Source organism: Bison bison, unplaced genomic scaffold, assembly GCF_000754665.1.
Source record: "Bison bison bison isolate TAMUID 2011002044 unplaced genomic scaffold, Bison_UMD1.0 scf7180017864172, whole genome shotgun sequence".
In the NCBI taxonomy this organism is placed as follows: Eukaryota; Metazoa; Chordata; class Mammalia; order Artiodactyla; family Bovidae; genus Bison; species Bison bison.
The window spans coordinates 290,879-305,447 of record NW_011494744.1 but is presented as its reverse complement, the minus strand read 5'-3'; the positions used below and the strand labels follow the sequence as shown (position 1 = coordinate 305,447).

Below are 14,569 nucleotides of genomic sequence, written 5' to 3'. Positions count from 1 at the left end.
GTGATCATGTATGGATGTGAGAGTTGGACTATAAAGAAAGCTGAGCACTAAAGAACTGATGCTTTTGAACTGTGGTGTTGGAGAAGACTCTTGAGAGTCCTTTGGACTGCAAGGAGATCCAACCAGTCCATCCTAAAGGAAATCAGTCCCGAATATTTGTTGGAAGGACTGATGCTGAAGCTGAAACTTCACCTGATGTGAAGAACTGATTCACTGGAAAAGACCCTGATGGGAAAAGATTGAAGTAGAGAGGTGAAGGGGACAACAGAGGATGAGATGGTTGGATGGCATCACCGACTCAATGGACAGGAATTTAAGTAAACTCCAGGAGTTGGTGATGGACAGGGAGGCCTGGTGTGCTGCAGTCCATGAGGTCGCAAGGAGTTGGACATGATAGTGACTGAACTGATATTGATATATAAGATCCAGAAATGTTTGTAGTTATGTGTGGGAGAATAAATTATCAACAATATTATGATAATAACAGTCTTAATCATGAGCAAAATAGACCAAATTGTGACTTCTTTTGCTAATATTTGCATTTTCTTTCCATTTCCCAGCTCTCAAACACATATGGCCCTGTGTTCACAGTGTATTTTGGCTTGAGGCCCACTGTTGTGTTGCATGGGTATGAAGCAGTGAAAGAAGCCCTAATTGATCAGGGAGAAGAATTTTCTGGAAGAGGCAATATCCCAATGTCTCAAAGAGTTAATAAAGGATATGGTAAGTGTGCATATGCACGTGTCCAACATTGGTAATGGGGGTGGGGAGAATGGAAAAGAGGAATTTGAAAAGCCCCCTCAGCAGAGCTTGGTCCATCTCTGAGGCTGCCAAGTGTCAGCTCACTCCTCCTTCTCTAGGGCCTCCCTCCTAGTCTCTGTTTCCCCTCCTGGCAGGAATCATTTTCAGCAACGGGAAGAGATGGAAGGAGATCCGACGCTTCTCCCTCATGACCCTGCGGAATTTTGGGATGGGGAAGAGGAGCATCGAGGACCGCGTTCAAGAAGAAGCGCACTGCCTGGTGGAGGAGTTGAGAAAAACCAACGGTGGGTGATTCTATGCTCTGTAATTCTGACCTCAGCAGACCACTCATTTCTCCAGGGACGCCCTTGGAAACATTTCAGGGGCGGCCACATCTTTCATACGGTTCCTGGTTTTCAGCCTTCCCATGGAGAAGAGAGAGAGAGAGGAGAGAGCCAAAAGGGCTTTTGTGTATGTATGCTTGTTGTGTGTGTACACCCAGGATGGGGCATATAGTGTGGATTAAAGGTCATTTAATCCTATTCTGATTTGAAATTTTTGTTTTCACATCATTAGGACATGAAGGTAGGAGGTTTTGAGTCTCATTTTTGTGTGTGTGTGCATTAGAGAGCAATTTCCCTCCCCATAGTGTCAGTTTGGGTTATCTATTCCAGAACATTTCATCAGGGAATACTTGTCAAGTGGACACGGTGGGAATGAATTCATCATGCCCCTCTGGAGGGCATGTGCTTTCACTTAATTGGCCTGTATTTGTATGGTCAACCTTACTCAGATGTCTGAGGGTTTCTTCAGACACTCATTGCCTACAGTTCTAGCCAGTAATGATACTTTTCTATGGTTCTAATTACTTAGGTATCCTCAGTGCAGGCCTCATCTATTGTGATTTCCTTGTAAACAACTGTTTTAAAATTATCAGCTTGAGTTATTTAATGTTGCTTCTAAGTTACAGTATTGTTTTATGAATTCTAAGAAATAGATGCTATAGAATAATCCTAAAGTTTACACAAATACGAGGTTATAAAATGATTTATTTGGATTTCAGCCTGCCTTCCTAATTAGTTGCTTCCAACTTCAACTTTCTCTTTACATTTATCTCCCCTCCCTTACTGGTAAAGAATCTGCCTGCAGTGTTGGAGACCTGGGTTCAGTCCCTGGGTTGGGACGATCCCCTGGAGAAGGGAAAGGCTACCCACTCCAGTATTCTGGCCTAGAGAATTCCATAGACTGTATAGTCCATGGGGTTGCAAAAAGTCAGACATGACTGAGAGACTTTCACTTTCCTTTTCCCATGTTTTGTATTTTCCATATTTTATGATACTTTGACATCTTGGAAGGCCTTGCAGACCTGGGGAGCAACTGCCTCTCCCAGGATTAGTTAATCCTGAGATAGAGCATCACATCTTTTCTATGAGCGTGCCTTTGATTTTTAAGCCAACCATCCAGAGCCCATACCCTCTGGATACCTACTTTATGAAACCCTCACACACCAAGCCAATATTCTCCCTGCCCTAAATTAACCCAAGGCATTATGGGACAACCAGGGACCATCCCTACTGCCTAGCTGCTGCTACTGCTGCTAAGTCACTCCAGTCGTGTCTGACTCTGTGCGACCCCATAGACGGCAGCCCACCAGGCTCCACCGTCCCTGGGATTCTCCAGGCAAGAACACTGGAGTGGGTTGCCATTTCCTCCTCCAATGCGTGAAAGTGAAAAGTGAAAGTGAAGCTGCTCAGTCGTGTCCGCCTCTTCGAGACCCCGAAGACTGTAACCTACTAGGCTCCTCCGTCCATGGGATTCTCCAGGCAAGAGTACTGGAGTGGGTTGCCATTGCCTTCTCCCTACTGCCTAGAGCCCTCTGAAATTATCCAAACTATCCAATCCTAAGGTTAGTTAGCATACTGACCCCACCTTGCTCATTTCTTCCGTGAAACCCCTGTGAAAGCTCTGCTCCATGCTGTCTCCTGACCAATCTTGGTGCTTCCCCACGTGGTCCTGGGTGATGTACCCCTCCTCTTGGGAATAAACTATCTTCTCTATGGCTATCATCTCCTGATCTGTTGACCTCATCATGTGAATAAAAATAAAACCCCAAGTACATTTTAAAACAATTGGGTTTGGGATTAAAACTCTTAGGGTAATTTTTCACCCCTACTGCTAGCTGTACTGATTTATGAAGCGCTTGTCACAATGAATCTTATTTTCGGTCTGGATTCCAAACTATCTGCTTTGTAAGTCTTCCTCTCCAGTGACCTGATAGGAAAGATTAAAAATCAGATTTTAGTCGTCACACACATGGACATTTCATTTTAACCTTTCTTGTTTGCTTTGTGATTGAAGTTTGAAGTGGAGAATTCTTACTTTTATTTTAGGCAAACAAATCTTAGAGTTTGCAGTTTATTTGTGTTACTTTTTCTTCTCATACAATGTGGATGACTTTTACTCATTTTTCCATCAAACACCTGAATTTTTCCATAATCTTTCTCTCTTAAATCTCTTCCTTTCTTGATCCTACCAGTCATTCCTTCAACTATTTATTATATATAAAAGGTTCCCAGGTTCCTAAATATTTTCTCTTTCTTACATCAGTGCTTAATTGTTTAGCTTACCAGATAGATGTGATTCTGTACTGATAGATAACTTGAATTGTTGTTTTTAACCGGACATTTAACATTTTTTTCCATTCTTCAAAATAACCAACAATTTGGCTCAAGGCAGTGAAGGAAATGGAGATTTTGGGAACAAGTTATTAAACAAACTAGGATGGCTGAATGGTTAGGATTCTGGGCTCTCTCTGCCATGGGTCCATGTTCAGTTTGTGGTTGGTGAGCTAAGATCCCTCAAACTGTGCAGCCCAGCTAAAAAGTTAAAAAAAAAAAAAAGGTCTGTTAAACAAACAAAGGATGGTATGGTCAACTCATATTAAAGGCAATAATGATGTATTTTAAGCATACTTAAATTTTTGCTGATAAGGGAATTTCTATGTAAATGTTGATTTAGATATTCTATAATTATCTGTTATCCACAGCAAAGTTGTATATTTATATTTTAACAGTGTTTTATAAATCTTTTCCATTCTTTAGGGTCACCCTGTGATCCCACTTTCATCCTGGGCTGCGCTCCCTGCAATGTGATCTGCTCCATTATTTTCCAAAATCGGTTTGATTATACAGATCAGAATTTTCTTAACTTGCTAGACAAATTTAATGAAAATCTCCAGGTTGCGAGCTCCCCATGGATGCAGGTGAGGGCATGCTCCTTTTTTCCTGAGAAGTCATCTGTGTTCTTTTCTCTGACAAGTTCATAATTCAGTATGGACCAAGCTGTGAAGAGAATGTTTGAAAACTGAACATTTTTTTAATTTATTTATTTTATTTATTTATTATTATTATTATTTTTTACTTTACAATATTGTATTGGTTTTGCCATACATCAACATGCATCCACCATGGGTGTACACGTGTTTCCCATCCTGAACCCCCCTCCCACCTCCCTCCCCATACCATCCCTCTGGGTCATCCCAGTGCACCAGCCCCAAGCTTCCTGTATACTGCATAGAACCTGGACTGGCGATTCATTTCTTATGTGATATTATACATGTTTTAATGCCATTCTCCTAAATCATCCCCCGCTCCCTCTCCCACAGAGTCCAAAGGACTGTTCTATACATCTGTGTCTCTTTTGCTGTCTTGCATACAGGGTTGTCATTACCATCTTTCTAAATTCCATATATATGCGTTAGTATACTGTATTGGTGTTTTTCTTTCTGGCTTGCTTCACTCTGTATAATAGGCTCCAGTTTCATCCACCAATGTGGCAACTGGGAATCAGATTTTCCCCTTTGTTTTGTTTTTTTTTAGTTTGATATAGTTTCTGTTTGTTTGACTTTTGCTGCTGCTGCTGCTGTGTCGCTTCAGTTGTGTCCGACTCTGTGTGACCCCATAGACGGCAGCCCACCAGGCTCTGCCCTGGGATTCTCCAGGCAAAAACACTGGAGTGGGTTGCCATTTCCTTCTCCAATGCATGAAAGTGAAAAGTGAAAGTGAAGTTGCTCAGTCGTGTCCGACTCCTAGCGACCCCATGGACTGCACCCTACCAGGTTCCTCTGTCCATGGGATTTTCTAGGCAAAAGTATTGGAGTGGGGTGCCATTGCCTTCTCCATTGACTTTTGCAAGCTGTAGCTATTCATTTATTTAGTGACTTTTCTAAACTGTTTTGGCACAATCTCTTTTTTTTTGTCTAGTGTGGTTGCTGAAATTTCTGTTCCTTTAGCTTATTATGTTCAACTAGTATTTGAATAGAGTTTTTTGATTTTTGTTTTTTTTTTTGCTTTTTTCTTTTTAAAAAATTGAATAAAATATTCTTTAAAATCTATAGTGCTTTACAGTTTTCAGAAGTTTCACACACAAGATTTCATATAATCCTATAAAACCCTTTTTTCCCCTCACTACCCTTGTGTTGCCCCTCTATCCTCTCCTCTCCCTCTATAGCTTGTTTTCATATCTGTGAGTCTGTGGATAGCAATGCCATTGAATGTGAGGATCCTAAGAGAAGAAAAGTGAGACAAAGAGATGGAGATAGAGAGGAAGGGAGGAAAGAAGAAAGGGAGAAAGGGAGGAAATAAAGGGAAGGAAATGACTCCTAGATTTGTCCTTGTGTGCTTAGTTGCTAGTCATGTCCGACTCTTTGTGATCCTATGGACTGTACCTGCGAGGCTCCTTTGTCCATGGGATTTCCCAGGCTTTTCCCAGTATCCTGGCTTTTCTCAGGGATTTCCCAGTATCCCAAGGATACTGTGGTGGGTTGCCATTTCCATCTCCAGGGGAATCTTCCTTACCCAGGGACTGAACTTTTGCGTTGGCAGGTGGGTTCTCTTACCACTGAGCTGCCTGGGAATCCTTTAGCCAGGTTATTTTCAACTCTGTCTTGGTCTTCACTTGTTACTTGCACTCAACCTAGAGATCAGCCAGAGGTGATAGCTTAGTCTCTTCTTAGGTCTTTTCTTAGCAGATGTCCTGCCCTGGGCATGTGTATAGCTTTCTGAATTTCTCAGTATACATGGGTGCTTTTGAATGTGCTAATGTCTTAAAGGCACTCCCTCCCCAGCTGTTCTTTCTGGAGTTTGGGGCTCTGTTGTGTGCCTTAACTGTAATCCTTTGCTCCAGGCAACTGTGGGTTTTTCATGAATCTTGCCAGGTCTTTGAGACATCCATACTGTGTTTCCACCTTAAGTTCCAAGTCAGATGAAACAAAAACAAGTTCCTGTGTCAGTGCCTCACGTGGCCCCAGACAGGTTAGAACACAGATACACAGTTCCTTGTTAGTGAGGTCTGCCCCGATACCACCAGAATGAGGAAGCAGGCTCCCATACCACAAGCTGCCCTTGTTAAGGCCACTGCCAAGGAAGGAGGTGGGACAAGGAGAAAAAACAATAACAGATCTTTTCTGCTGTTTTTAAGTTGTCTTATCCTTCATTCAACATTTATGTGATTGCTGTAAACCTTGGTGCTCTGGAGTTCTGACAAGTTGATTCTGATAGTTTTTGCTTAATTTTCTGACTCTTTTTAAGGCCTTCTGAGTTGTCTACTGCATCATTTTTGCTGATGTTATTCTAAGTGAATGTTTGAACGTAACAATCCTGCCTTAGTGTCATAAAGTAAACATCTGGGAAAGGTGGCTGTGCTTTTATTTTACAAAGAAAAGAAAAGCCTGAATATAAAGCTGGAATTCAAGATTCTTGACTCCCTGGCCAGTGGTTTTTTCCACTACCCCACCAAAACCCAGTTTCCATAAACTACTTTGGTGACTGCCCAAAAGCATGCCCACAGCACTCAATGAACGTCCAGGCCCTTACTGGAAGGTTTCCATTGTGCACAGGCTTGTCCTCCAATCGCACTTGGTGATTTCCTCATCATATTACTTAGCAGAAATATCCTACTTTAGGAAGAAAGAGAATATCTCTTTCAGAGAGGAAGAAAGTTTGTGAACAGAGATGCCACCGGGAACACTGGCCAGGGCAGGGGTGTTTGATGCTTTAGTTGGTGTCCTAGCTGACCAGGTGATTGGGCTTGGGATGATAAAACTTCCAAACTTCCTTAACCTCTGTCCTCATCTATAAAATGTGTATCATAGTAATTCATCTTACTCTGTATTTCAAGGTTGTAAAGAAGAATTAATTTAGAAAAAGAGAGAATTGACATAAAAATGCTTTAATAACATAAGGTTGTTGTATGACTATAGGAAATTACTGTCAACTTTTATCACCTGGTCAGAGTTTTCTCCCTTAAATACCTCTATCAGCATAAAGAATTATTTTATATGTATAATATAAAAAGCTCCCCCTGAAGATATAGACCATTTTTATTCACTTCAATTTCTAACCAGGGCTAGGCATATGGTATATATGTGTTCAACATATATTTTTAATTTAATAAATACATATTTTTAATCTTTAAGGTCTGCAACACTTTCCCTATTCTCATCGACTATTTCCCAGGGAGTCATAACAAACTATTTAAAAATTTTGCTTATATAAGAAGCTATGTTTTGAAGAAAGTAAAAGAACATCAAGCAACTCTGGACATTAACAATCCTCGGGACTTCATCGATTGTTTCCTGATCAAAATGGAACAGGTAAAATGTTGATGACAGATTGGTTATCTATTTACCTGAATTTTTTTGTTCATTAACTTGTTCTGTACTTATTAGGGATGTTTAATGGTTAGAGAAGAAATGCTTGATTAGCACTTTGGGTACTATTTGTGCATGGATCTGGATTGAGCATCATGGGAGATTTAAAATTGAATAGTTAAATAACTGGGATACATGGACCTTGTCTGTTGGGTACTAATAGGCTAGATGAGAAGAAATAGAACACACATCTCAGGTGAAATGGAAGTGCAGACAAGTGAGAAATACAAAATACTGAGCCATAAAGGGAAAGTGGGTGTGATCATTTCACATAGCATGTGGGAGAGTGAGAAGGAAGGATTTAGCCTGCTTGGGTTTCCTGTATGTCCTGAAGCTTGACGTATATCTTCAAATATTTGCAATAAGTCATCGGGGAGGGAATTTCAGATTGGTAGAATGATGTCATGAGAGGTTCAGAGGTGTTTGTGGTAGAGACTAGGTGGGTAGAAGAGAGAAGCCTTAACTGAGTGTAACCAAAAATGATTCTGGAAAGATATAGAGTTGGAAGTTGGTGTCCTTCAAGTTAACATGAAAGTTGGCATTAGAAATTTTGATTTTTATCAGGTAGATGTATGAACCAGAACGAGAGTAGAATGCAAATAATTACTGGGGAAGATTATCCTGGGAGTTCTGTAGAATGACCGGTACAATGAGAATGGAGCTCAAGGACCAGCTATGAGATTTTTAATTTCTTTGGACTTTGGCTTGATGAAAGTCTGGAACATGGAAATGCAGAGGATTCTGAAATAAAATCAATCTGTCCATCTTGTCATATTATCAAAGATCCATAAATATTAGTTTTAGTTAGAAGAGAGGATGAGAGCCAAATTATAGGGAGTGTCTGGGAAGTCTCAGTAAAAAGATCAAATTTGTTATCTGAAAAGTTCAACTAAGGAGGGAAAAATTCAGATAGTAAATTTTAATAGTGAATGTGATTAGTGGTAGGGTCAAGTTGGAAATTGTGGCAAGAGCAATATAGGTGCCATAGAAAATTTGTGTAGGTGCAAAGCCGTTCTTGAACTGGGGAAAGGCCGGATCCAGTAAAAGCTGTAAAAAGCACTGTAGAAACTAATTCTAGAGAAAGAAATTTCTTCATCTGAGGCCATGATTATTTTATTCAACCACTTTGTAGCACTGGGCAGAAATGAGAAAACAGTTAGTAGGCTAAAATGGCAAGGAGCCAAAGATGCTGATGAAGATGACATTTGAAGAATTGTTCATGGATTTGCACTGGGCTGCTCAAATCATGTGTTTTGAACAGAATGAAGGGAAGCACATGGAGTGGCTTAAAGAAAGAGGAGGAAGGAAGAAGCAAATCTGCTCTCTGCTTTATCTGGTGCTTGGGCAATGATTTTTGTCCTTCTGGGGCCCAGTTGATTTGAGAATCTGATTAAGAGTAAGGAAACTGTCCTAGAAAGATGCACCTATATGAGTTCCTGATATTTTGCACATAATTTGAGGGATTCTCATTGTGCTATGAAGTCTCTCCACTAATCCTGGGTTAAGGAGGCTCTAAGATGTCTGGTATTCCATTTAACAGTGGCTGTTTCATCAGTGCTATGTTTAAAACCCTTATTGTTTCTCTGGAGTTCACTATCATATTTATTTTTTAATAGTATATATTTATATATATATTTTATCTTTATTCAGTATAATTTATATACCATATCCCTCACACATTCAGTATACAATTCAATATTTTCACAGAGTTGAACAACTACCACCACAACCAATTTCTGAATATTTTTATGACCTTGAAAAGAAATCTTATATGCTTTTGGAGTCACCCTCATTCCTCCCCAGTCTCCCCAGTTCTAGGCGTCACTAACCTATCTTCCATCTTTATAAGTTTGCTATTCTGGACATTTCATGTTAATGGAATTATACAATATGTGTCTTTTGTGTCTAGCTTCTTTCACTTAATGCTTTCAGGGTTCATTGATAATGTAGCATACATCAGTACTTCATTCCTTTAAATGATTAAATGGCATTTCAGTGTGGATATACCACATTTTGTATATCTGTTTGTTGGTTGATGGACATTTTGGTTCCTTCTATTTTGGTTTTTATGAGTTTGTGGACATTTATGTACAAGTTTTATGTATGTGTGCATTTGTTAAGTTGCTTCAGTCATGTCCAACTCTTTGCGACCCTATGGACTGTAGCCTGTCAGCTCCTCTGTCCATGGGATTCTCCAGGCAAGAATACTGGAGTTGGTTGCCATGGCCTGCTCCAGGGGATCTTCCCAAGCCAGGAACTGAGCCCATACCTTTTACCCCTGCTGTAATGGCAGGCGGACTCTTTACTACTAGCACCACCTGGGAAGCCCCACAGGTTTTGTATACACATATGTTTTAATTTCTCTTGGGTATATACCTAGTGATAGAATTGTTGGTGGGCTTCCCAGGTCACACAGTGGCAAAGAATCTGCCTGCCAGTGCGAGTGACATAGGAGATGGGAGTTCAATCCCTGGGTCAGGAAGATCCCTGGAATAGGAAATGACAATCCACTCCTGTATTCTTGCTTGGGAAGTTCCAAGGACAGAGGAGCCTGGTAGGCTGTAGTCCATGGAGTCACAAAGAGTCGAACACAACTGAGCCTAGCACAGACAGATGATAACTTTATATTTAACCTTCGAAGGAAGTGTGGCAGATCAAAGTCTTAATGTAAGAACTGAAGCTATAAATCTAGAAGAAAACTTACACATAAAATTGGCTGCACCATTTTATATACTCACCAGCAGTGTATGAAGCTTACAATTTATTCACATATTTGACAGTGCTTCGAATTATCTGTCTTTTTGACTCTAACCATCCTAGTAGATCTGATCCATTTTCACATGGATCATGTTGCATCTGTAGGTCAGTTAGGGAGTAATGCCGTCTTAACTTTTAAGTCTTTCAATAGATGAACATGGGATGTATTACCATTTATTTAGGTCTTCTTTAATTTCCTTCAGCAAGGTTTTGTATAGGCTAGTTTAGTTTTGATAGGCTATGTGTACATAACCATTGATTCTTCAAATTCGCATGAACAGATAAAAATAGCAATAACGATTTGTAAGAACTCTACTCTCCTTCTTGGTCTCAGAGTAATTTTGAGTTGACAAACTTAGAAACTGTATGAAGTTGATGTTACCAATGGGGATAACTACTTTTGTCTATCAGGTACAACTGTGATAGGGTTAAGTCTATCTTAATGGTGTTGGATGATATAATACTGGGCATGCCACAGGTCACCTGGGGATTATAAGAGCCTTATTAAATTAATGCTAGTCTAGAGGACTGGATAGGAAGAAATGATTATTTTGGGTATGTTCATGACCTCTGTAGTCAGTATTTCAGATTGTCCCATTCTTATTATCAATTTTATGTCACATATATCCCTCCTCTAAACCCACCTTAGTTGTCCTTGTGAAGGGCTTTTACGCTCCCAACTTCCAATTTGTGAGAGCTTTATTCAGTCAATTCCTTATTCTGAGCATCTACACTCTTTTCCTCGCCCAAGCTGCCTATTGCCTCACATCTTGGAATACAGTAGTGGCCGGCCCCATTTTGTCTTTGTATGCGGGATAAATAAACTCACTATTTCTTTAAACCACTGTTAACTTTTTTTTTTATTGGTAGGCAAACACAACCTTAATTGATAGAAATGAGCAAATTAGAGCCATATCTTGAAAAATGTTATAAACCAGAATCAAGAGTTTGCAATTCTCTTTTCCTTTTAAACCATTTTATCTGGACTCTGCCTAAAGACACATGAAGAAGTTGAAAATGTGCAAAAGCTAACATAGCAGCACATCCTAGAATATATTACAAAGAAAAAGAATGGATTCACAGAGACTCTTATGTTGGGAAGTCCAGGGCTAGCCATGACGTGTACATTGAACTCAAGTGCCTTCCATTTTTCTTCAGCATATTTAAGTATGTAGGTTTCATCTTTATGTTCAGATACTCATGTTTCAAAATGATGACTGCACCACTTCTACGTCTGTATCTGTGTTTTGACTATGAAGAAAGAAAGAGAGAAACTGGCATCAGCAAGCTCTTTGGTAAGAAGTAGGTTGCTTCACCAGTGTGCCTGCAAAAGAGGCTTGGAATGAAGTTTTTAGGCAAGCTAGGGATGAGGAGTAGGAAATCAAGACTGCATCAGCCCAGTCCACACACTTTGCCGGTTGTTGTAGTACTGCACTCGAGTGTCTAGGTTTGTTTAGCTTTGTAACAGTGTGTTATTTTGGATTGATTTTAATTATTTATACTGGCAAACTACCAGATAATTACATCAAATAACTTATAGGAAAAACACAATCAAGAGATGGAGTTTACTTTTGAAAACTTGATAGCATCTGTGTCTGATTTGTTTGGAGCTGGGACAGAGACAACGAGCACCACGCTGAGATATGGGCTCCTCATGCTGCTGAAACACCCAGAGGTCACAGGTATAACATGGTGGGCAGGGTGAGTTTTGGGGAAGATATTGGGTCTTCTGTCTTATAATTTCTCTTAGAGAAGCTTTAGTTTTGAAATTTCTTTGCCACCCACTATAAGCTGCCCAAATATTAAAAAAAAAAAAAAGGTGAAAGTAAGACAAATTTGTATAGTAGGGAGGATTGCTGAGAAAAGTGAAGACAGTATGAGCAGTATCAAAGGCAATAAAGCTATGGATTTCATCAATAAAAAATTCTGGTTAAGTATCTGGACTTCATGGGAAGGGATTTGCAGCAGGCACAACCAGCATAAATTGGCCTACAATGGACTATTAGTTTTCTTAAGAAGTGGCCACTTTGAATGGTAGATGTATTTTTACTTAAATCTTTCCCTGTTCTAAATATGCAGCATTATAATGCTAGGGTAGGGAAGATGGGAGCTATATTGTTGAAGTATAGCAGAAATTCTAGAAATCTGGTGAGAAAGCCTGAGAAAATTTTTGGTCTGAGAAGTACTTTAAAAGGTTAGATTTAGAAAAAGATATATGCTATTTAGATAGAAGATGTACCTAAAAGGCCACCTGATGCAAAGAGCTGACTCATTGGAAAAGACCCTGATGCTGGGAAAGATTGAGGGCAGGAGGAGAAGGGGATGACAGAGGATGAGATGGCTGGATGGCATCACCGACTCAATGGGCATGGGTTTGGGTGGACTCCGGGAGTTGGTGATGGACAGGGAGGCCTGGCGTGCTGCGGTTCATGGGGTCGCAAAGAGTTGGACACAACTGAGCAACTGAATTGAACTGAACTGTACCTAAAAGAATTTTTTCCCTTTTTAAACATTAAATAAGATAGCATTTCACGTTGCAAATAAACACACACACAATACATATACAATTGCAAACCATACATACATCAGTTATAGAATTTGATTTTTAAAACATCGTACATTATTTTGATATGAAAATAATACTTGATACCTGTTTTTCTTTCTGTGATTGTCGAGACCAGCTCAACAAGCAGGGTTTCCGAAAGCGTGATACGGTGAGAGAATGAGAAACGAGACACAAGAATTCATAGAAAAGCGAGGATCAGGGAGCCGACACCACTCCAAGGCGAAGGTGCAGCGCCTGAATCCAAGCCGGCTTTATTATACCCTCAGCCGTGAAGGAAAGAATATGCGGGGAGTTAAACTATAACTTGTGTGGCCTTCAGGGCCAAAGAACAAAATGATCATTAACCATTTAGTAATTAAGAAACAGTAATCAATAACAAATCAGTAACTAAGACTAATATTCTTATCTACAGATTTTTCACCAGATATATAAAACATGTGACTCTCTGAGAGGCCAGTCGAGAAACAGTCTGGGGTCGGTTTTCCGACCCCAGGATCATATCTTGTTTTCATGATTATGAACTGTTCCCTCTGGACTTGTTCCAAGAGTCTCATGCCTTATAGCATCCAGTTTATCAATAAACTTCTTTTGCGGCCCTTGCTGGGGCCTGCTTTTGTTTTATTCTTCCTGTCTCCTACATGTGATGACAGACATCTCTTGAGTTAATAATATACCGTTTGTGTTTAAAGTGTTTCATCATGCTAATATATGTGCTTCCCAGGTGGCACTAGTGATAAAGAACCTGCCTGCCAATGCAGAAGATGTAAGACAGGCGGGTTCGATCCCTGTGTCCAGAAGAGCCCCTGGAGGAGGGCATTGCAACCCACCCCAGTATCCTTGCCAGGAGAATTCCATGAACAGAGGAACCTGGCAAACTACAGTTCATAGGGTTGCAAAGAGTTGGACATGACTGAAACGACTTAGCACGCATGCATGCTAATATATAGGCTTCCCTGGTGGCTCAGATGGTAAAGAATCTGCCTGCGATGCAGGAGGCAAGAGTCAGGAAGATTCCCCTGGAGGAGGGCATGGCAATCCACTCCAGTATTCTTGCCTGGAGAATCTATGGACAGAGGAGCCTGGTGGGCTACTAGTCCATAGGGTCAGGAAGAGTCAGACATGACTGAGCGACTAACACTTTTTTCACTTTTCATGCTAATATATAGGTGTGCACAGATTTATCCCTGGAGAAGGCAATGGCACCCCACTCCAGTACTCTTGCCTGGAAAATCCCATGGATGGAGGAGCCTGGTAGGCTACAGTCCATGGGGTCGCTAAGAGTCAGACATGACTGAGCAACTTCACTTTCACTTTTCACTTTCATGCATTGGAGAAGGAAATGGCAACCCACTTCAGTGTTCTTGCCTGGAGAATCCCAGGGACGGGGGAGCCTGGTAGGCTGCCGTCCATGGGGTCACACAGAGTCGGACACGACTGAAGTGACTTAGCAGCAGCAGCAGCACAGATTTATCCCAAAGCCTAGCTTGTATGAGTGTAATTTGTACTTGTATTATGAAAACTCTCTAAGTCTAGGTGTATTTCTGGACATATAATTGATGTTTATAATGATGTTGGAATGCCTTTACAGTTTTATGTCACCCTGATTTGGTATGAAAATGTGGCATGTGTTTTCCTCTTTTTCCCGGTAGTCTTACTTGTGTCTTATCAGCTAAAGTCCAGGAAGAGATTGACCGTGTGATTGGCAGACATCGGAGCCCCTGCATGCAGGACAGAAGCCACATGCCCTACATGGATGCTGTGCTGCATGAGATCCAGAGATACATTGACCTGGTCCC

General features: G+C 40.6%; 1 protein-coding gene and 1 long non-coding RNA gene across 2 annotated transcripts in view; one reads left to right on the top strand and one right to left on the bottom strand.

Moving 5' to 3' along the window:
- Window positions 1-14,569, top strand: part of LOC104990186 (cytochrome P450 2C18) — a 41,840-nt gene that overhangs the window by 7,269 nt on the left and 20,002 nt on the right. Inside the window, 6 exon segments of the mRNA XM_010842161.1 lie at window positions 561-723; window positions 897-1,046; window positions 3,843-4,003; window positions 7,217-7,393; window positions 11,748-11,889; window positions 14,443-14,569. Coding sequence (XP_010840463.1) covers window positions 561-723; window positions 897-1,046; window positions 3,843-4,003; window positions 7,217-7,393; window positions 11,748-11,889; window positions 14,443-14,569 — 920 coding nt within the window.
- On the bottom strand, window positions 11,050-13,044 carry LOC104990185. The gene is made up of 2 exons (XR_825478.1): window positions 12,858-13,044; window positions 11,050-11,458 (listed from the first exon to the last, which is right to left on the bottom strand). It is a non-coding gene; the product is annotated as an uncharacterized LOC104990185 (long non-coding RNA).